This window comes from Chenopodium album, chromosome 21 (assembly GCF_948465745.1).
Source record: "Chenopodium album chromosome 21, dcCheAlbu1.1, whole genome shotgun sequence".
Lineage (NCBI taxonomy): Eukaryota > Viridiplantae > Streptophyta > Magnoliopsida > Caryophyllales > Amaranthaceae > Chenopodium > Chenopodium album.
Genome location: NC_137854.1, coordinates 38205350 through 38228405, shown reverse-complemented (window position 1 = coordinate 38228405; position 23056 = coordinate 38205350). Strand labels below are relative to the sequence as shown.

General features: G+C 32.7%; 1 protein-coding gene across 1 annotated transcript; it reads right to left on the bottom strand.

Moving 5' to 3' along the window:
• Positions 1-2642: 2642 nt before the first annotated feature.
• LOC145600785 (uncharacterized) lies at positions 2643-16739 on the bottom strand. Its single transcript, XM_081656650.1, has 10 exons — positions 16505-16739; positions 15281-15507; positions 12883-13016; positions 8859-8952; positions 8436-8714; positions 7801-8138; positions 7408-7622; positions 4818-4953; positions 4467-4712; positions 2643-3357 (listed from the first exon to the last, which is right to left on the bottom strand). The coding sequence occupies exons 2-10, from the start codon at positions 15435-15437 to the stop codon at positions 2911-2913; spliced, it is 2046 nt and encodes a 681-aa protein (XP_081512776.1). The 5' UTR covers positions 15438-15507; positions 16505-16739; the 3' UTR covers positions 2643-2910.
• Positions 16740-23056: the final 6317 nt, after the last annotated feature.

Genomic DNA, 23056 nt, shown 5'->3' with positions numbered 1-23056 from the left:
CTAGTTGCCAATTGGGAAAATCCTAGCATATCATGGTGGTTCCTTTTCCCCCACACACTTAGGTAAATTATAATCATCCAATTTGCTTGTGCTTTTAGACTAACATGTCATATAATTTCTCCGATTCTTTATAGGAAATTGCTAATAGATTTTAAAATAAATAAAAATATTAAGTCTTAAATATTATAACACTAATTTACGCATGATTAATCTAATTAGACATTGTAATAAAGTGTTTATATGTATTTTCTAAAGCGTATTACTCTTCTTTTTAAATAGCTATGTAATTTTTTTTTTCTTTGAGAAACTAGAAATTATTCCAACATTACTTAATTTATTTGAACTTTGAAGTTCAAACTATGATTATTCTCTATATCTCTTTCTTCCACCCCCCCCCCCTTTTTTTTCTCTATCTTAATTATCTCCTATTATGCCATATATTGCTCCTACATTACAGTTATGACTAAAAAAAACGGATAAAGCATATATCTAGCCATCGATCAAAAACTTTATAAAACAAAATAAATTAATATGGGGACAATAACTTTTGCTTTTAGACGTTTCAATAATATCAACCTCGTGATTATGCATGGTGACTAAGTAACATATCCCTTAAGTATGGTTAAAATTTGAGGTTAATTAATCCCTTTGCTTGAAGATGAAAATGTCACCTCATTGGCATAACAATTTGAAAAAGAAAGAATAAATTTGTTACCCCACTATTGTGGCAAGCAATTACTCCTTTTTCTTTATGCTCCATCCTCTTTATAATTATTATTATTATTTTTTTTTTCTTAATTTCTCTTACAAAAACGAAAGATTATCATGGAGCCAAAAAAAGTAGTGTAAAAGAGCCACTCATCCAAATTTATATCCACCCATTTAGGATTTGCGCCATCTCAAATTTCCATCTTCATCTTCTACATTTTTTTTTTTCCCTTCTCATATTCCTCGAATTGGCATCTATTGGTTAATTAGTCGAGGATAATCAATTATTAGATGGCAACTATATTTTCGTTACTAATAAGTTTATCCAATTCAACATATATGGCGTATATTAAATTTTTTAATACGTGATAAATATATATATTAATACTAGTTTTGGAGGATACACTATACGTGCATCAATGTCAGTATTGATATAAAACAATATAAAATTACTAATATTGGTTAATTACAGTTCAAGTTGATAGCTTTTGTCATTTGAATATTTTGTTATCAAGCATAGTAAACAAACTTATGAACATTGTATTATCTTCAAATTTGACCTATTGATAGGTATGTTATGGTCTAAACCAATATTCATGATTGTAGGGGATACCCTTCACATTCACTTCACATTTGAAAAAAATTCTCGAAATTGGTCCGAAAACGTGGATAACCTTGCTGCTTCCTACGAATCTTAGAGACTGTGGAAGGCGTATTGGAGTGGTTGAAACCATCTCTAGTAATCTTGTACTTCGTATTCTTGTTGCTCTTGACCAATATTGGGACAGAAGTAGATCCAGAATTTAATTGAACTCATTATTGGGCCTCCTTCATATATAGACCTATTATGTTAGGGTCCTAAGCTAATTCCTAAACCAACCTTTATAACCCTTGGAAACATCTTACAAGCTCACTTCACTTTTGGAAAATTAACTTTCGAAATTGGTCTGAATGCGTGAATATAGCTTGCAGTTAATTTCGAGCAACTTTTGGCATTTCCAAACGCGGAAAAGAATAGATTATGGTGATTCTGGGAGGCCATTTGGGATGACTGGAACCATCTCTATCAATTTTGATTACCAATGGAACGTTAAAATTAAATAGCCTTAAATTTGAATTGAACTCATTCTCAAAACTTTGTAAACCTATTAGTAGACGTATTATGATTCCAAATCAACCTTTATTACTCCGAGCCACTCCACATTCACTTTTGGAAAAATTTCTAGTAATTGGTGCGAAAGCATGAATTTTAGCTTTCAGTTTAATTTAGAAGCTTCCCACCTCCATAAACTATCTACTTCTATCTAAAATATTCCACACTTAAATACAATAATACACATAATTACAAAACTTCCCTAAAGAGAAGATCTTTCATCTGATCTTGAACCTCCTTTAGCCTCCCATCAAGTAGTCTTCTAGGTATTCTTCTAGATTTCTTTGATGCACTACCTTAGACGTGCTACATCCAAGCTAAGGCATCCATTTGACAACAAAGAAAAGAAATCATCATATGTGGTTCTAATTGTCATTCATTTTATTTTTCAAGGCCTTCCAGCCATTTGATGCATACCACAGGGAAGCTATTTACGTGTCCGATGGCATCTTCAAGTTGAACTCTGCTCATATACGATGATGACTTCCTAGTTTTTCGATAAGGAATGAAGATATGTGGTCTTTGATTGTCCATGAGTGGAGCATGGGCAATAACAATAAGGGGTTTGTCAAGAGGTGTGTATACTGTATGTAATGCAATTTGGAGGTTTGAATCATTATCTGATTTTTCTTTGATCATCTGCCTGTAATTATTTAGATTCCAGAGTTTTTCAGATGTTTCCCTGAACAGACAGACACATCCATGATTCATGTTGGCACGGTGCATAACAGAGAAGTCTAACGATGATCATATCATCTGGCTGCGCCTGAAAACAAAGAGCTCCGTTGAATAGGAAATTACAGATTAAACGAAATAAGTTTACAATCTTATGGTGCCCAGGTAAGTTTTTCTTATGTGAATCTACATGCATGGAAAAGTTGTGCAGAAGAAATGCATGATCCAGTTTACCGATGCATGTCTAATCTCCATGTACACAATATTTCCAAAGCTTCAAACGTTTGCTCACATAAGAGTTTCACAACTAACAGTACATAATTCTAGCAAGCTAAAACCAGATGAAGAACATAGAAAATTAGACTACATAGATCTCATTGTGATGCGGCCACTTCACGAGCTGAGGGATCAACTTCACCTTCATTTCCACCCTTCGACTGCTTAAAAGCCTTGGAGATCTCATCAATCGGTATCAATGGAACATAGCTGAATACATCATACCCTTTCCCTCTTAATTTTGAGATCGTTTTGTTGTATTTTTCAGACCAGTATGCAGCTGTTGGAATTGTCAACTCGGCTACCATGTGAATGGGTGGGAACTTGTCAAGCTTTGACCAGATTTTCACAGATTGATAAAGAACCAACTCCTTCGATTCATTGGCAGCATATTGGGCTGCCGCTAGAGGACCGCCAACTTGGGCTTGGTGAACCACCTCTTTGGCTAGTTGGGTCGTTTGATCAATCACAATGTGGACTTGGGTTACCACTTGCTTAGCCAATGGAGGTGCATGCTCATCGAATTTGGCACTAGCTACATCAACCTGTACAAACACAGTTCAAATCCCACAAGTTATATTTCACTACTTTTGATTTTAATAGATTTCTTAATCGTTAATTTATTCTGGTAAGATTTGTAAATATACAAGTTACAGATCATAATCAATGTTTGCGAATTGATAACAATGAGCTTGCAACCGATAAACACAATAAGCAGTAAAAGACAGGGCAACAAAACAGAGGATTTCGGTCTACAACTGAAGATTGAATCATAAACATTTCTGAGTCATTTCATTTCCTTGGCTTACAGAGGCTACATAAATATGACATAAAAAATGATCTATTTCGGCTTTCACCTTACAGAATTATGATGATAAGGACTAATAAGTTACGATAAGGAGAATAACAGTGAAACGAAAGAAGTCTTAGTTTCGAAATTCTTGTTATATTCATACTCCTACATCAAACAGTACTTGTTTGACACTACAATTTGGCAATTTGCAATAACTAACTTACCCCCATAAGGTGCTTCTTTAGCAGTAAGCTGCAAATTTTTTACATCACTTGCTTTTGCTTATACTATAAAGATTAAGCTTAAAATTCACAAATCTGAAAGATTAAAGATCAAAATCTACATAGCAAATCAGTAACGTTATCTTTACAAATACAACTTACAAAGTTAAAAGTATGAAATCACCAAAATCATAGTCCAAACTCCAAACTAGCTTATGTAGTTATGTTAACGTCTTTGTAATAAGTACCAATATACTAAAAATAGGTATGTGTCCAAGTGTCAGACTCGATCATCTTATGAAGTACATAACACATAAAATATGATTATATTGTCGTAACATTGAAATGAGGGATATATGCCGCAATTAGCAACCAAAATGAATTGAAACCTTCGAAGATTAATTAACTTCTATCAATAATCCTAATGATAATTAATTATAATCCAATAAACAATCAATTAACTAACAAACAATCAACAAAACACAATAACCCAAAAGGAAAGCAAACACAACACAAATCAAAATAACCAAACTAAATAAATCAAATCTCGTCTACATCACTACCCTTTAGAGTAGTAATAATAATAATAATAATAATAATAATAATAAATAAATAAATAAAAAAAAAAACAGAATTATACCTTTTGATCAAGAAAAGCAAGGAGATGATCAGGAACATTTTTGAATTTATTGTATACAGGAGTGACCACAGTAGTAACAGCACCTTCAACAGTACCAACAGCTGATCTCAACGGCCCAGAATTAATCTTAGCATAATCATAAAGATTTGTCAACCACACGATTGTGTTGATTGCAGCAGCTCTAACAAAACCCAGATGTTTCAATTCTTGTTGCTTATTTTTCTTCATTTCATCACTCTTTTCCATCTTAATTTTCCCAGAAAAACAAATTCAGAGATTTAGAATTTTTGAATTAAAACTTTAAAACCCAAATCAAATTAATTGAAATATATAGAAAGTGAAAGATTGTACCTTGGCAATATCGAAATGACCAGAAGTTTCTTGAAGAAAATGATGTAAGGATGGATTGAGGAATCTTAAGATGGATGTTTTTGGGGTAATATGATTATTATATTCTTGTATTGTGGAAAGAAAAGGGGAGAAAGATCTATAATATTCCTATGATCTAATGGTGGAAAATGAATCCTAAGAGGTTGTTGAGTTTGGATCCCACAAAAGTTGGAATCTTTTTATATACTCCTCTGCTCCTCCCTCCAATTTTTATTTTTTATTTTTTTTTATTTTTATTTTTTTTTCTCAGAATATTTGTACGTATATGATTACTAGGGGAGAAAATCATCTGTTACATAATTTGTGTCCCACTGGTGTTCCACTAAATATAATTGGTTCTTAAAATATTTATTTGCCTTTTAAAATTTGAGAAATGGGACCTTGTAATTATTACAACCAATAATATTAAGTGAAACACAAATGGAACATGAAAAATGAGACAGAGGATTTAAACCCACTTACTAACCCGCTTTGACTTTTAAATTATTCTATCACTCTTTTTTTAATCGTCTTTTATTAAATTATGTGTAAGGAAAAACATATTGGGATCTTATTGGTATTGTCTTAAAAAATATTATCATAATATATAACTTTTATAATTACTAGTTATGAAAAACAAATTATTGATGGTTGTAATTCTGTATTGTCAAACGTAATAAATGAAACAAGTCAAGAAAATAAACGGAGGAAGTATGAAGTATGAGATAAACAAGTCAAAGGAGGTGTTTCATAAAGAGCTTATTAGGTCGAAAGTAGCTTACTAAACCAATATTACCTATGACCACTAAATAAGCTAATTTAAAGTGTTTGGTAGTGAGCTGATTTGAAGAGCTTATTCCACCGCCGTTATTTAAGCTCCTTAAAGAAGCTTTTTCATTAGTTGGTTCAATATATTAAAGGTGAAATTACACTTATATTCTCATTTAATTTAAAACCTGATTTCAACTACTTATTTCCACGATTAGTCTATTGGCTATTTGCATACTCAAACAGCTTGAAGCAATTAACTAATGCCTTCATACAATCAGTAAATCAAATCAATTATTACAATCAACTAGTCAACATATTCAATTTTAGCTTGTCACCAAACACGCAAAGTGGAACAACATAAAGAGTCGGAATACTACTGTATCTTGGACTCAAGCACACTAATATGGTAACGCTTTAGTATTTCTTTTAAGATTAAAGTTCAAAATGTTTTATCAAAGACCTTCGCTCATACAAAATTTTAGGGACTAAAATATCAACCGCTAAGACATTACCATATTACAGTATACTTTCAACATTAAATTATTTAAATATAAACAAGGATTGAAATCATAACAATAACGCAATAACTCTAGCCATCGTCTAAGTCCAAGCACTAGTTAATACAAGTATTTAAAATTGTAAGAATGTGAAGTTTTTATACTGTATTTCATTAGAAAAGTGTAATTAAAGATATTACTCCGTAATGGACAAAGGTATTCACTAACTATCGTTGAATTCAAGAGTTTAAGTAAGACAATGATTGTATAGTGGTGTTAGGTCAAAGTTAATTTTTTTTTTTTTTCTACTTTTGGATCAATAAATTTGTTCAAATTCGTTAAAACTGGATCAAATTGGTCAAGAATAATTAAGCTTGAACACTAATTGAATAACCTTATGGATACTAGTCATATCGTGTGACAAACCACATATAAAAATTAATGTCAAATAAAAGGAAAAAAATGTAAGAAAACAAAAGAAATTAAATAATACTTCCTATTATGAAAAATTCTTATTCATGTGACTATGTGAGGACAATATTGTGATAACTTTTACACCGAATTTGATTTGATTGACCTATACACTGAAAAAAACAAACAAAGGAAATTGCGGGCAGAAATGTATGTGTGGTGGAGAAATTGGAGACTGTTGGTTTAGCCATGTGGCAGATGTTGAATACAGACATAAGTTTTCTCCAAAAATATCTTCTTGGATTACCATCCCTTAATTCTTCACAAAAAAAATATATATATAAATAAATACCATGCCTTAATTAATTTATTTACTTCGTATTTATATTTACCTATTTATCTCAGGCCATGGTCCGGCTGGGTTAAGGCCCTTCCAAGCCCACTACAGCAGTTCGGCCTCGATTCCCAATCTATGGGCCGTAAGCCCATATGGCAAATAAAATGATAAAATTATCAAATAAATTTGATATAAATTTGACATTGTAGCTGTTTATTGATTTCAATATCTCATAATACTAGTACAAGAAACAAGATTTTATTAACTGATCAGAACAAGGTATAAGGACCACAATTCATGTTGACACAATGCATTATAGTGAAGTTTAATGGTCACCTATATCATCTGGTTATGCCCGAAAACAAAGAGCTCAGATGAATTGAAATTGCAAATGTTTGAACATGAGATTACAATGTTGAGTGCCCGGATAGGCAGTAAGTTTTTTCATCAGCTACTTGATTACAATTGACACACTTTGACACAAGAAAATTTACTCAAAAGAAGAGAATACTGGTCTTACAGCTAAAGCCGAACATCCAAGGGAAGACAGGCTTACCTTTCGAATGGATCCCCTCTATTTGAGTTTGAAGATGGATAAACAGCTGTAGCTACTTTATGTCTCAGATTGAATTTTTGGGCAATCAATGGCCGAACATCTTCCACCCTAGCCAAGCTCTCGAGAAATGGAATTAAGTGCAGTAGTTCTTGATCTGAACGATCATCAAACCAACTCTCAATGGGAATTCCATTGTCGACTTGAAACCCAAATGCCTACATCAGACAAACTTGCCTTAAATTTTCTGACAAATTAATACAATGATAGCTTGAAAACCATGCTAAGTAAAAACATTATTTTTGTAAAAATTTTGGCAACAAATATACAATGCAATGGCAAGATTGACAACAGGAAAATGGTATAGCTATAAACAGGCTGGTTTAGAACAAATACCTGCGGGGAATTGTCGATTATAATAACACGTGATAAATCACGACCAAGAACTGATAAATCTTTTAAGTAGTTTCCCTCCACATAAACACATGATTCACGAAACACACGATGACGAAAGACCCTCCTCTTTGGATCCAACACATTGAGAAGCTGTTCAGCATAAATACTTTGGCTGGCGGTAAAAATAATTATCTCAAAAAGACCGGCAACCCTTTCCATAAAATCTTGAAGGTAGGGACGACATCGGACATATACAGTATGGTCCCTCTCATTGAAGTTGACAGTAAATGTGAAGTCTGCATCTCCACAAGGTTCAAGACTTGAATGGACTAATGTCTCTGCCATGGAAAAAGAGGTTTGCTTTCAGTTAGAGAACACATATTGATGTAAATCTTTGGCACACTGAATTTATCATACAAGCTATGTTGTTCGGGCCCTATACTTCGCCTCAAGCACATTCGGGGTATGGACACTATCTGTATATTTTTCTACCATAGAGTAGTCAGGTCTAAGAATTGACGCATACCCGTGAATGATGAGTTCCCGAGTCCGAACAACACAGCAAATAAGTTAAGGAACCACATAATGCAATATACAGTATATGGACTTTCTCCAGCACTGTTATCCTTACATACCATCAAGGTCCAAGACGAGAGTGTTTGGGGGGCATCTACGGGTTTGTTTAGGTAGCAGCATCTGGCGAAATGTTGGAACAACTGTTGACAATTCGGGCAAATTTTTTATAAAGAAGTACGGATCAAAATCATCAAAATCCTCATAATATTCCTCGTCCTCCACAGATGCATCAACCATCACAGAATCTTGTCCATACTCGTCCAAGCATTCCAGTTTTGAATTCTTCATAGCAAGGTAAATCGCTGAGACTTCTGAAGACATGCAGGCTTCTTTTGTATCTGGATAATTAGAATTTGCATTGGAAAAGCATATGTTCACAACAACTTATAATTGTAAAACCAAAGAATTCTACTCTAAGTCAAGCATATACAGCAGATGAAAGATTGCATTCTTGCCCTTTTGGAAATATATCTAGGACTCACCTGTTTCTGAAATATCCTCCCCAGCACTTTTGGACAAGTGAAATGATGGTGAAAAGATACCCGAGTCACAATGAGCACTCTCCTCATTCCGTTCCTATGAAATATTGAGCAGATACAGGCAATGTCAAATAAATTTAAATACATAGACCTTTAAGCTTTACGATTTTACATAACCAAGATAACAATGTAGAATTCCCTAGTGGCAATCTTCTAGAAATTAGCAGTTCTTTTAAAAATCCTAATCAAGCAAACCTTTTCATTTCTCCTTTTATCAACACAAGCATAACTACAGAATACTACTTGTAAAAGCTCCACTTTCACCTATTCATTCTACAAAATACTATTTGTATAAGCTCCACTTTGCAGGATTGTTATAAATAACGATTTGGACTCAAGCCGCTAATCAAACCATAGCTACACGAGATATTCCAAAATTCTTAACTTATGTATCTACATAAGGAAAGCACTTCATCTTAAAAAAACACCAATTTTTTTTGACAAATGAGGATAGCGCCTTGGCTTCCCTTAGGGCCAAGGCAAGGCAACGCATCAATACCAAGGCAAGGCATCACAAGGCATGAAACAAAGGGTAAACAAAATTTGAAAGTTATAGTACAAGAAATTGAGCCATTTTTTGAGATTTTGAGAACCGGTAACGAAATTTCAAGGGATGGTAGACATTCATCTCAGGGTCATATGATGTTATTTAGATTCATATATGACCATTAGTTGGTCACATAAAGGTACATGGTAGCCTTGAGTTAACAAATGGAAGTATATAAGCCAACAACTTAATTAATAGTTTAGAGGCAAAATATACACTTCCAACGACCCAAACGGCCTCCTAAAGTGTCATGAGGTTCATGGAAAGTACCATTAACTCTTTCCTTTCCGGATCCGAAATATTGCTCAAAATTGAAAGCTACAATCCACACCTTCAAATTAAGTTCGGGAAATTATCTAAAATAAAGTGGATGTGTCGAGTATCCCAGGTCATATAAGTTGATTTGGAACCATAATAGTTCTACCAATAGGTTGTTAAGAGTCTAAAGAATTGAGTTTGGTTCAATCATGTGGCTATATGGTATATAAAAGTTGCAAGAAATGGTTTCAATCACCAACTTGGCATCACGAGGTCTTGGGGTGCTATTAAGGTGCCATACCCAAATTTATTACTCACCAACTTACCAAACTACTATGTTATTGATTTTATATCATATTATACTATATTTGGTTGTGTGATTGTCACTCAACACCAATTAAGGATGGCAGTGGGGCGGGTCAAATGGGAGACCCGCCCCAATAGGGCGGGTATGGAGGGAGGTTTGGCGGGTGACGGGGCGGGGATGGGTCCAAAACTTAAACCCGCCACGGGTGGTGGGGCGGGTATGGAGGTTGTAGCAGACCCGCTCCAAACCCGCCCCGCCCCACCTAGATCCGCCCTGCCCCGCCTAGACCCGTCCCTTAACCACCTAATACCCACCTCAGGAAGAATTTAGAATATACTTATGAAAGGCCCAACACCCAAATACCCAAGTCATAAACCTAAATTTTCATTTCCTCTACAGCCGCCATCTTCACTCTCTTTCAATCTTTCATTTCCTCAAGACCTCACAAGTCAACACTCCCTGCCTCACTCATTCATCTTCTTCCTCGCGAGTCGCGACCTTCCCTCAATCACCATTGTTGTCCAGTTCATCTTGACATCTTCTTTCCCAAGGTATTTATCTTGATTCTTGATTATTTTCGTATTTAATTATTTTGATTTTCTGATTGATTTTGAATTCTAATTTATTAATGGAACAAATTCATCTAGATCTATTAAAGAATCAACTCTTTGTAATTTTAATTGTCGATTTTATATTGATGTTGCATTTTTTTTTTTATTTAAGAGGTTAAGATCTGATGATTAGTATGATTATATTAGACAAATTATAATACCCACTAAATCACTATTTAAATTTTATTTCGTATGTATTAGTTCTCAATTATAGGAATGTATGAATTTGAGAAATGCTGAAATAAATTTACCAATTAGAATGAGGAACCTAATTAAGAATTAAAAAGCAAGTTTTGTACAAAGTTAGTAAACACAGTAGATTTTTAGCTTGTGAAAAATCAGTAGGTTAGTTCAAATAAATTGTTATAATTAATGTATTCATGTGATTATTTGGTGGAATAAATAATAATGAAAGCATAAATAATGTCACTAAGTCAGACATTGTTTTGTAGTGTTTATGGGTGGTGGTTACAGTAGACATTCGCATATAATTAGTCTAAGTTAAGGATTATTTATTTTACTCATATATATATATTCCATTGTTTCAAGGAGTAATGACATCAAACGGTGGAAATGGTGTCCCCAATATCTCTAAGCCATCAACATCTGCAAGTTGTACTCCGATTGAAGTAGATGAAGATGATAATGAGTTTGTAATTTTCTGGTGGACTTTGTAATGTTATTATTGTTGTCAGTGTGATTTTATTGCCATTTTACAGCAGGTTTGGGGCGGGTATGGATATCCAAGCAGGTGGTGGGGCGGGGATGGATCCTACAATGTACCCGGCGGGGCGGGTATGGATTGTGGGTATTGGACCCGCCAGGGGTGGTGGGGCGGGGATGGGTACAAAATTTTTAGGCGGGTACGGGTGTGGAGGTGCCATCCTCCGCATCCGACCCGCCCCATTGCCATCCCTAACACCAATCATTGTTGAATTTAGTCGATTGTTTAACCTATTCAATCTCAATGGGATGAATGAAGCTTTTTTAATGGAAAGTATATGGAATATCATCTCATGTTTGACAGCAATAGTCATTATTGATGAAAAATCACCACTCAATTTTCCTTTGTTATTTTTTTGACTTTCCTTAGTTTTTCATATTTTCCCCTTTTCATCTAGTAATAGAAAAGATTCAAGATTTATATTTGAAAAACAAGTTTTATATTTTTATGTGATCAAATATACACGTACCATATCTTATGTAAACAAATTATGCAAGAACAATGTCATATGTAAACAATGCTCCTCCTTGTCACTGGCACAAACAAGAATTCCTTAAGACACTCACCTTAATTTCAGGTCAAAACAATCCCCGAACCTTAAAAAAGTGCAATTGGCAAACTCCCAAAAAGCAAATACCCCTTCTCATCAAAGCTCAATCCATTTTTTAGGATTTCTCCCCACCTTCCATATTTTTGCCTCATTTACCCTATGTTCCCAATTTTCGACTTTATAAAATATACTTTGTTTTGTTTCTTTTTTTTTTTTTTTTTCAATTGCACCAAGGGTATGGGCACAAGTTTTAAGAAAAAGTTTAAAAGATGGAATATGTAAGTGTCCATGTGACTGTGAGAGAGAGAGAGAGAGAGAGAGAGAGAAACGGTGGAGGTAATAATAGTTGTTATCACATGTGAACAAGGATACGTTGGGAATTTAGTGTATGAACACAACCAAAAAGTAAAAATAAAAAATATACCAAATAAAGAAATGGTTAATAAGCAACTTCCTAAAAAGGGAAATGGTGTAATTAAAAAATATACACGAAGTATCAGTTTTTTTTTTAAAAAAAAAAAAAAGAGGCAGTTTCTTCTGGGAAAAAATTGTCAAAACTCAAAATCAAGCTTAGCACTCACATGTTACAAAAAAAAAACTACACCCCTCTATCTTAGTAAAAATCTGAAGTAAATATTATTCATATACTTATTATTGTTTATCTATTATTTTCCATTGATTATTCCAGTTCCTTGCCCAAGACTTGGAGGAGATTTCAATAATGCCAAATCTTTTCAGGGTAAAAAGGAAAATGATTGAATAAGATACCCCTAACTTTTACAGGAGCACGCACACATACACACTATGAGACTATAAACATGCAAATAAAACTGAACTCTGAAAGATAATAGCACAATGCATAGGCCTATTATTCAGAGAACCCACCCTTGTAAATCACCATGGCCGAAAGGATGAGGGGGGTAGGGTGTACAACAATTATGAGCATATTAGAAGCAGCAAAAACAATTACCTTGAGGTCAGTAGAACCATTACTAACTACATCAGGAACCAAAGATACATTGCAGGCATCATCTTGCAGTAAGTTGTATGTCGATGTCAAGCTTACAGTAGCAGAATCTACATTTTCTTTAGCTACAGTCCTACCTGAAGTAAAAACAGCCAAATGATAATAGATATGAGCTTGATATAAGGCTTATAAGTTACAAGAGTATAGTGTGATATCACTGTCCTGATCAGAACATAACCACAAGTAACCACAATAAATTTAAGGAAATTTTGTCAAAACCACCTTGTAAATCCTTGTTTTTATGAAAAAAACACTTTTTGAAATAAATGATGTCAAATAAACACCCAATTTAAATTTTTTGTTGTAATTCACCACCAACAGCAGGAAATTGAGTTTTGACAACTAAGGATTCAATAGTATTTGTGCTGTTGTTGGTGGCGAATACAACAGAAAAATTTAATTGGGAAGTTTTTATAACAGTTTTTTAAAAGGTGGTTTTTCACATGGATTCATGGAACAACCTGAGACTAGTCTGTTGGACACCTCCAGAGTGCACAGCCCCTCTATGCAACCAATAACATCAACTAAATGTTCATACCATAAAAATCACATACTTAAGTTAACCAACACCAAAATAACCTAAAGCTTTTGACCTTAAATATTATTTGCAAATACATGTGCACTCCCTCTATGCATCCAATTAACATCAATTAAATGTTCATTCCATATAAATCACATACTTAAGTTAACCAACACCAAAATAACCTAAAGCTTTTGACCTTATATATTATTTGCTAATACATAATTATCCTATTATAAGACCATGGTTGTCTTGGTTCAATATTAGATGACTCACAACATAGTCAAACCTCAATGCATAATCACAATTGTTTGGTTCCTATGGAAAAGAATCTGTTAATGTAGTCAAACATGATGCATAAACCAACAAGATTGTCAAGCAGTTGTTACATCTCTACCACCATTCTTTAGTAAAATTTTGTGTTTCCATACATTGGAGGCAATCACATTGCAGCATGATTATAATAAGCAATCACTAAAACACTTGTAGAAAAATCCATCAGTCCATGAGTTGTGATTGACTTGTGACAGCATCTGCTTATTTATTTGCGATAAAGTCACCAGATAATACAAGTATTTGGATCCATAAAACCCAACCAACCACCCTTTAAACTCTAATGTCTGTTTCAAACACAAAATTCTGGTGCTACACTATTGATTCAGATTTCAGAATATAGTAATTGGACAAATAGATAAAGAGAGGGTTTTCCAAAAAAAAAAAAAAAAAGGATACAAAGAAGGTGAATATGACAGAAATGGAAAGAATAGAAAGAGCATATTTTCATCATCACACATTAATACTTCCCTTCCCATCTACGCTTTTTGCATTTATTGGTTATTTGGTTTCCATCCAAATACATCTTTTAGACCCTTTCATTTCATTCTTTACTAAAAGATTTCCTTTCCTATTAGAGAGTAACAAATAATATCACACATTTTTCATTTTTAGCACCAAAAAAAACCTATCAGCCATATTGTACCTTATGGACTTACACTTAAATGAGGAGAAAGAATAGTGAGTTCACAAAAGTGCAGAGTTGCATAGGTGATAAATCTTGTGCTGCTTGGAAGGTCCAAATGTCCTTTTTTTCATAAGAATACATTCAAACATAATTTTTTACATGTAGTCCTAATAATTTTTATTACTTGCAAATTCTGAAGCTTCCAGCTAAACATCAACAACATCAGATCTGGCTCTTTAAAGCTCACCTTTGCATAGGTCTTTACAAAAAACCAAAGCTCAATTTTGAATATCCCCGAAAGTGAATGAACACAAACTCAAATAAGGAGTCCTGGACATCTTCACATTTCTATTTGGGACGAATTTCAGTGCACTGCCTTAATAGAGGACAGGTGAATTTAACACAGACTAAAAACACATATTACAAAACTTAATGATTAAGATTTAATGCATACAACTTGAATAACCATTGCCACAGTAGAATCCCCATTGAAACATGGACACATACTTCAATATATAGGTCATGCAACAACACCAGCATGATTCTGTGAAAATCATAGCTTAAATGATAAAAGCAACTTATCAAGGTTGAAACATTTGCAGAATACAAAACATGAAGTCAGATAAATCATAAATGAGTTTGATATGAAAGGCTTGTATTAGATAAATGAGTTTGATATCAACAGATTACTACTCCATATGCCGCCACATATCACACACTGTCAAATAATGTCTATTCTGTTGCATATAATAGAGATTCTAAATTTTAGGAAACAGCAGCAGGAATATGCAAGTAGAGCAGTGGCGATGACATATCAGGCAACAACAGCATATCTTTAGCAAAAATGGGATTTTTCTTACCATAGTTTGATTTTCTAGCAGATGAGGTGATAAAATCTGCACCTTTCTTTTCAACAACTCGAACATTTTCAGATACCTTCTTCTGAGATCTCAGTGTTCTTGTGTTGTTAGGCTCTCGAGCCGAACTTTTAGAAGAAACTCTCTTCTTGGTCTGCATTGCCAAAGTTAAAATGCTTTGGACTTTATTATTTACCACACTTCAGTCAGAAACCAAATTCGGGTGTTAGCTGCAAAACCAAATATCTCCCTTGAGATTATGGATCACGGCGAAGAAAAATATAGATATTCTATAGATAGCCTAACACAACATTGCTACAATGAAACTGCTTGAAAATGTAGTGCAAGTTTATGTACAAGACCTTAAATAATATCCCACTTGACTTCGTTGTTATCTATTTAATCTACCACACAAGTAATAAGACTTCAAGAGTCTCCTACCAAAGAACTTACCAATTTGGTAGATACAAAAATCAACAATAAAAATGAATAAATAATACTCATAAAGTTATACATATGCATCAGCTCCAATAATCACACATATATATCAAAATAACCCAAAGAGATATACAAGAAATACTGCTACTTGCATCAATTACATGATTCAAAATCCTCGAAAGGCGAAAAAGCTACTGAGTTTCATTCTTAAGCCTATCTACTGACAATCAAGCAATCGCATGCCAGAACCAACTACAATGAGCCCAAATTTTTTTCTATTTTTAGCAGATTACACAGCAACACCACAAAATATGAGTTCAAAACAAGTAAATAGTTCTGGGAAAAAAATATATAAAATGCATCCTAGTTCCAATTCCTTTTGCAATAGTTCAAATTACAGATATACATCTCACCCCAAAATATTAATCTTAATTACTAAATGATTAATCTCATACCCAATATAATTATATGATTTCCCAGTGTAAATTACAAATTCAGCTTCCTAAACAGAAATGGGAACAAATCTTTCAATATTTCAAATCATGCAGACAACTGAATAATGAGCTAATAATTAATTACTCCATGAATCTCTAAACAAAATAATCTAAAACTTTAGCAGATTTCCCACAAATAAATCAGCTCCGAAATAATCAAAAAACTTAAAAATTCCTCAAATTACTGAAAAACACTTCAAATGTACCCCAATATAAACCCTAAAATTTCAAACCCCAGATAAAAACCCAAGATTTAAACTTGAAATGTGAACTAAAATGAGCTAATCAACAGTACCTGAACTCGATTTCAGCTTCTTTAGAAAACCCAGAACAAAAAATTAATTCAGGAGAGAGAAAAACAAAAACCCAATATTTATTTCAGTAATTTAAAGGAAGTAATAGAAGAATTACTGAGAATAGTTCTAATTAATTTTAAACTTTTTTGAGTTTTTTTTGAAGATTTGAAAGTTTTTTCGTTTTCCCTCCAAAGAAGAAAGAGAAAGTGAAAGAGGGAAAAATGAAAAATGAAAATTGGAAAATGAAAATTCAAAATAAAAATTTCTGAAAAAAAATATGTAAATGGCGTATTTGGTCTGAATTTCAGAGGAGAGAGAAAATAAAAATTATATGGCCGCCTGTTGAAGATAAGAAATAAAAATTTATTTAATTTTTATATTTTTTCCTTTTTAATGTGATTAGTTATATACCACGCGCAACATAGGAAAATTGATACACGCGCTAGTTAAGATTTTGACACGTGTTTGATTTATTGAATTGACCATTATTAGAGGGTTGTGATTTGAGGGAAGGATTTTAGCGCGTGTGTTAAAGGATTAATGAGTATACAATACGCATACGTTTAATGTGTATTTAATACTCCGTACAAAAAAGTGAGGTTATTGTGAGTTTTTTTGGTTAAATATTTGCATGTTAGTCCTTGAGATTTTTGCTTATTGTTTTAGTGACCTTTGTATTAGTCAAGCACTCATGCTAAATAAGATTGATCCTTTTAACTAATGGCTAGTTGTGTCATGAGAATGTGGTTTTTTGTTTTTTGAATTGGGATAACTGTCTATACTATCATATGTTTAAGATGAGATATGAATTTAATTGATAGAATTCCATTCTAGTTTTTTTTTAATGGGAGAATTCCATTCTAGTTTAATACACTAGGATTATTGTTCAGCTTTTTAATCATAGACATGATACACTCTAATTTTTAAATAATTATTTTAAAATTATTACTAGTATACTACAAAGGGAAAATGTTGACTTTGAAACATTCATGACATGGATTAGTAGAATTAGTAAGTCATTTAAGTTTACTAAAACAAGTGCATGATCACGAGATTAAACATGTAAAAATAGATATTGTTTTTGTTTGCAACTTTGCACGGATAAAGTAATGTTGAAAATTTCAATGATTTTTAAGAAATAGTTGTAAATGTTTGTTATGCTTTTAGGACATTATATCATCTTTGCATCCCAAAGTTTTTTTTTTTTTTTTTTGAATGGAATAGGGAGGGTGATTTCATTAAAAGTCCACTTAATTTAGTATATGGTCACTTGTTGATACTCTACTTCAATTCCTTTGTGTTATTTACAACTATCACCAGATTTGGAGAAGACTATTAGAGAGAATGTAACATACATGTTACTTTTGTAAGAAGAAAAAAGAAGGTAGGATGATATGATGAATGAGGTCAATGTAATACCAACCAGTACAAATTAAGAAATATAAGGCCCTGTTCTATTCACCTTAAAAAAATAATATTAAGTAAAAATAATTTCAGTTCAGTAAAAATAAGTTCAGTTCAGAAAAATTAATTTCAGTTCAGTAAAAATAATTTCAGTTCAGTAAAATTCAGTTTTCTTAAAGAAGAATTATAATAGAAAATCAGTAAAAATAATTTCAGTTCAGTAAAAATAATTTAAGTTCAGTAAAAATAATTTCAGTTCAGTTCAGTAAAAATAAGTTCAGTTCAGTAAAAATAATTTCAGTTCAGCAAAATTAAGGTGAATCAAACAGGGCCTAAGTGTTATAAACAAGATTAATATAAGAAATAGCGTAAGGTTATTTAAAAAATATACTCCATATTTACAACTTTTTTTTTTCAAAAAAAAAAAAAAAAAAAAAAAAAAAAAAAAAAAAAAAAAAAACTGAAAATGAAGTCACTGAATAAGTTAAGAAGTGTGATTAATTTTCAGAAATAAAGGTAGTACTTCCAAGAATTAAGGTAGTGATTTTAAGAACAAAGGTACTCATATAAAGATAGGTAATGAAAGTTTAACTCGGGTTGCAATTTAATAGAGTTTATAAGGGCATGAAGTGCAAATTTCAAAGAAGTCAAATTTCAGTTAAACCTTTTTTAAAATGAATTAAGCCTCGTTAAGAGAATCTTTTGGCACTAAGACAAATTTGGGTGATATGCCACCCTGGCAAATTGAAATGCAAGAGTACGACATATTTAAGACAAAAGTGAAAAGGGCTTTCAAAGCCCAGCTCATTTGTTCATGGGCCTTATATTTGCCCCACCAAATTTCAATTGTTTAGAATAGAGCATTTTACAATAGTCCACATACTCCGTATTTGGAATTAAATTAAACTAAACTGAAATTATAAACAACTAGCCTTTTGGCCCGTTCGATGCACGGGTTCTTACCTAAGTTATTTCATATGTAGGTATATTTTTCAATAGTTGAAACTTTTGATATGAAATACGAAGTAATTGTTTCATTGTTAAAACTAAAAGGGAAAAAAAGAATGAGGGTAGATCAATGGAAAAAGATAATGAAACTTAGTTACGTATATATACATGAAGATTGTAGGATATGAAATGACATATTAGTTTAAGTTATGTTTTAAGTTTAGGAATTAAAAAGACAATTTTTATATAATTCAATTCATATGTTTATGTGAAGCATATTAATTGGTTCAACTTTATTTTATTATGATGGAAATGAAACACTTCATTTTCTTAATTGAATTTGCAAGTTATGGAATACATTAAGACTTAAACAAAAAGATTAAAAGGGGTGACATGTGTCATATGTGGTATTGAGTGACTTGTGATGACATGTGTCATATGAAAAATTATGGTTTGTGTTTTTAAATACTAAAGTATAGATAAGTTTAAATGAATAGAGGTTAACAACCTTATTGGGAATACTATTGTAAAATCGCTTGTATGTTGTATGAAGTAATTAAGAGTGTCTTTGTTTGAACAGTTGGGAACTTCAAATGAGCAAATGAGTTAAAAGTAAGATTGATTATACCATAATAAACGGAGCTGGAAATCGATTACCGTGCCTGGTAATCGATTTCTAGTTCCGACTGGTGCGATTGCCGGAAATTTAAAAAAACACCATATTCCCACCCAGTGAGGGAGGGCGGTGGGTCGTTATTGACGGGGATATGGTGGGTCGCTGATCATGGTGGTGGTGATGTCAAGGTTTTAGTGATTTGTGGCATGCAAGAGGGAAGATAGTGTGAAATACTAAGGGCAAGGTTGTCCATTCACACTAAATGTTGGCGGTTTTGAACATTTTTTATGTCGGTATTTATGTATTATATATTAAAGATTTTTAGTATTAATTTTAATATTATTTCTTAAAATGATTTTTTTTTTCTAATATACTACATTTAAAGGATTTAGTTTATAGTACGAAATCAAAAAAAAAAAAAAAAATTAAAAAAAATCTTTAAGCTATTTTGCATCAAATTAACCTTAACACATAAATCTATAATTATAACTATATATGTTATATTGAAGGTGAAACCAGGAATAACATGTATTATGTCCGATCCTTTTATTTTCAAAAATCCCAACATTTTTTTTTTGGTTTTGTTTTTGTTTTTGTCAAAGCTTCAATAATATTTCCTTACCATTTGGTAATTATTTTCCATTTATACACATTCAACAACAATATTATTCTCTTATTTAATACTATGCAATAATATTTTCTTATTTATAACTTTGTGACATAATCCATAATTATATTTATTAGTCGTGCATGTATTAATACTCCAACTATCTTCTTTAGTATGATATCATTTTATTTTAATTTTTGTAATTACGATTTTTTCATATTATTTTACAATTAGATACTTTTACAATTAAATATAATGTTAAATTTATACTCCAACTATCTTCTTTAGTATGATATCATTTTATTTTAATTTTTGTAATTACGATTTTCATATTATTTTACAATTAGATACTTTTACAATTAAATATAATGTTAAATTAATGATAAATAGTGAAAAATTAACGTGCATGACACAGGACCTAAGCTTGTTATTATACCTAAAAAGTCGACGATTGAAAGTATGCAATTAATATGAGTATAATTCACTTTCAAAATACTCCATGAATATTCATATCATCATGTGTAAACGTTTAGTGATATATGCAAGTTATAAATAACATTTAATAAAAGGAATTTTTGACTTTTGATACCACGAAAAGGGCCTATGTTGACTTTTGATATCCATCTAAAATTTTATTTTATTTTACTACCTAACAAATTTTTAAAATATAGCTTTTGGTACCTCCGTCTAATTTCTGTAACTGTTTTCGTTAGTGTGGCCCATATAATTAACTACTCAACTTTTACCTCTTCTCTTTCCACGATTTCAACGCAATGGATACCTTCTTCCTCCCTCATCAATTCTCGCAACCATTAATATTAACTCCATTGTTAATTTTAACCACAAATTTGTTTCTCTCTTTCCCGTCAATTTCTTTATCTTTCTTTTTTACTCTACTTTCTACAAATCAAAATTGAGCGTGGAAGCTTTTAACTAATGAACAACATCATACCCTGCAATTGGATCAAGTTAAACAACAAACATATATACTCAAATTTAGTTCAATTGCTAACATAAAACCTCAATTTCATTAATCCAAGCCCCATCAATAAATCTCTAAATTTAATTAACAGAAGAACCCTAACTTTTTTTGGTTTCTAATTTACTACAAATTAATTTAATAGCAATTGGAATTGATAGTTTAAATCAATGATAAACAAGTAATAAATCACAGTCACACATTTAAATCACAATCACTGATAAACAAGTAATAGATCACAATCACACCTAAATTAAGCGCTAATTGTAATTTGCTAAGATGATTAATTCGCAATTAGGAAAATCCGAACCTTTTTTGGTTGTAAATTGCTTCGTAATTCAAGCCCTCCTCTTCAGATAGCTTCCTCAACACTTTTGCACGAGATTATATTCCAAAATTTAAGAATTCCCGTGAATTGCTTTATAGAAATTTTGCCTACACTAACATGGTTGAATTGGGGGAAAACGAAGAATACAACTCATTAAAAAGAGGGAAATAACGAAGTAGTCGTTGGATTGGGCCTCAATAATGGAAATCGTAACAAAAGTTGGCCGGAGGTACCAAAAGTTATATTTTTTAAATTAGATAAGTAGTATAATAAAATAAGGGGCGTTTGGTTCGCACGGGGTGATTGGAATGGAATGAACAAAGAGAATGGAATGATAATACCTTATTTTTGCTTTGTTGTTTGCTTTAAAAACAAAGGGTAACAATCCCACCACCACACCACCACCACCACAACCACCACATATTTCATTAATTCCACCTTTTCCAGCCAAGAAATCGATCGCCGCCCTTCGCCAGCCCTCCCCCGCCCCTCGCCGTCCTTCGGTAGCCCTCCCCTACCCCTCGTGGCCCCACCACAGCTCATCCTCCCTTGAAAACGTCCCTTAAGCAAGAAAAACCCTAAAATCTCCCCTCCCTCCCCGTAAAATCGCCAGACTACCTTCCCACCACCCTCGAAACCCTAGCGCCTAGGATATGCCATGTCCCCCAGCAAACTCGAAACAGTAATCCAGCCTTCATTGGCTGCTCACGCTAGAGAGCGAGGAATCCATCTTATTCAAGTCCACATCGATAAGCCACTCGTTGAACAAGGCCCCTTCGACTGCCTTGTCCACAAGGTTTATGGCGATGACTGGAGTGCTCAGCTGGCTGATTTCAAAGCTAAATACCCCACGACTGTAATCGTTGAACAAGGCCCCTTCGACTGCCTTGTCCACGAGCTAATAACAGTGCATTACCTGGTGTAGTTATACCTTTTTAAAATGTGCTAACTGACTAAAGTCACTATTAGACCATATAATAATATGTATAGCTAATGGGCCGTTGTTATGTTCCGAGCCCTAATATTTTAGGTTGTATATATACTTGTGTGTACGCTAATTCTGAAAATATGTATGTGGTTTTACGTCTTCCTCATCATAGACAAAGTGATTTTTAATATCATTGTCGAGTTAGAAATAGGAGTTGATAAGGATTGGAGAGTTTTCTTTTTTTCTTCTTTTATTTCTTCATTTTTATCTGCTATTTTCACTTCTATCTACAAAAGTTTGGGATTAAAATTTTACATTCATGGTTTAGGATTTATATATCTGATTTTAGGGATCAGATTTGTGTAATTTGACATATTTTATCAATATTAGTGCCTTATTTTGTTTTATTTATTTTGAAATTTCAATTATTTCTTATTAATATCACAAGTTGCCGTTCCCCTTCTCTCCGGTAGTGTCAAGGTTGAAATTGTTTTTTGAAGGCATTATCAGATCTAAGGTTTCAGATAATCTAGTAAAAGGTATATTATATAATGTTGAATAATTTAGAGTATTGAGGGCTAAATTTATGTTGAATAACTTAGGTTATGGTGTTTTGAATTTCGGTGAAGAAAACATACATATCGGTTTAGAGAAGCTAAGAATGCCAATCATCTGTTACCCGATCTGGCGCTCGACCGGGCACAAGGATGATTCCTTGACGCAGCTTTGCCGCCCCGCCGG

Excerpts from the sequence above, each read along its gene's own strand:
- LOC145600785 (XM_081656650.1), bottom strand. The coding sequence starts at position 15,437 with ATGCAGACCAAGAAGAGAGTTTCTTCTAAAAGTTCGGCTCGAGAGCCT. Across the intron at positions 8,953-12,882 it reads ATGGTTCTACTGACCTCAAG|GAACGGAATGAGGAGAGTGC; the intron begins GTAATTGTTTTT and ends AATATTTCATAG. Across the intron at positions 8,715-8,858 it reads GGAGGATATTTCAGAAACAG|ATACAAAAGAAGCCTGCATG; the intron begins GTGAGTCCTAGA and ends CTAATTATCCAG.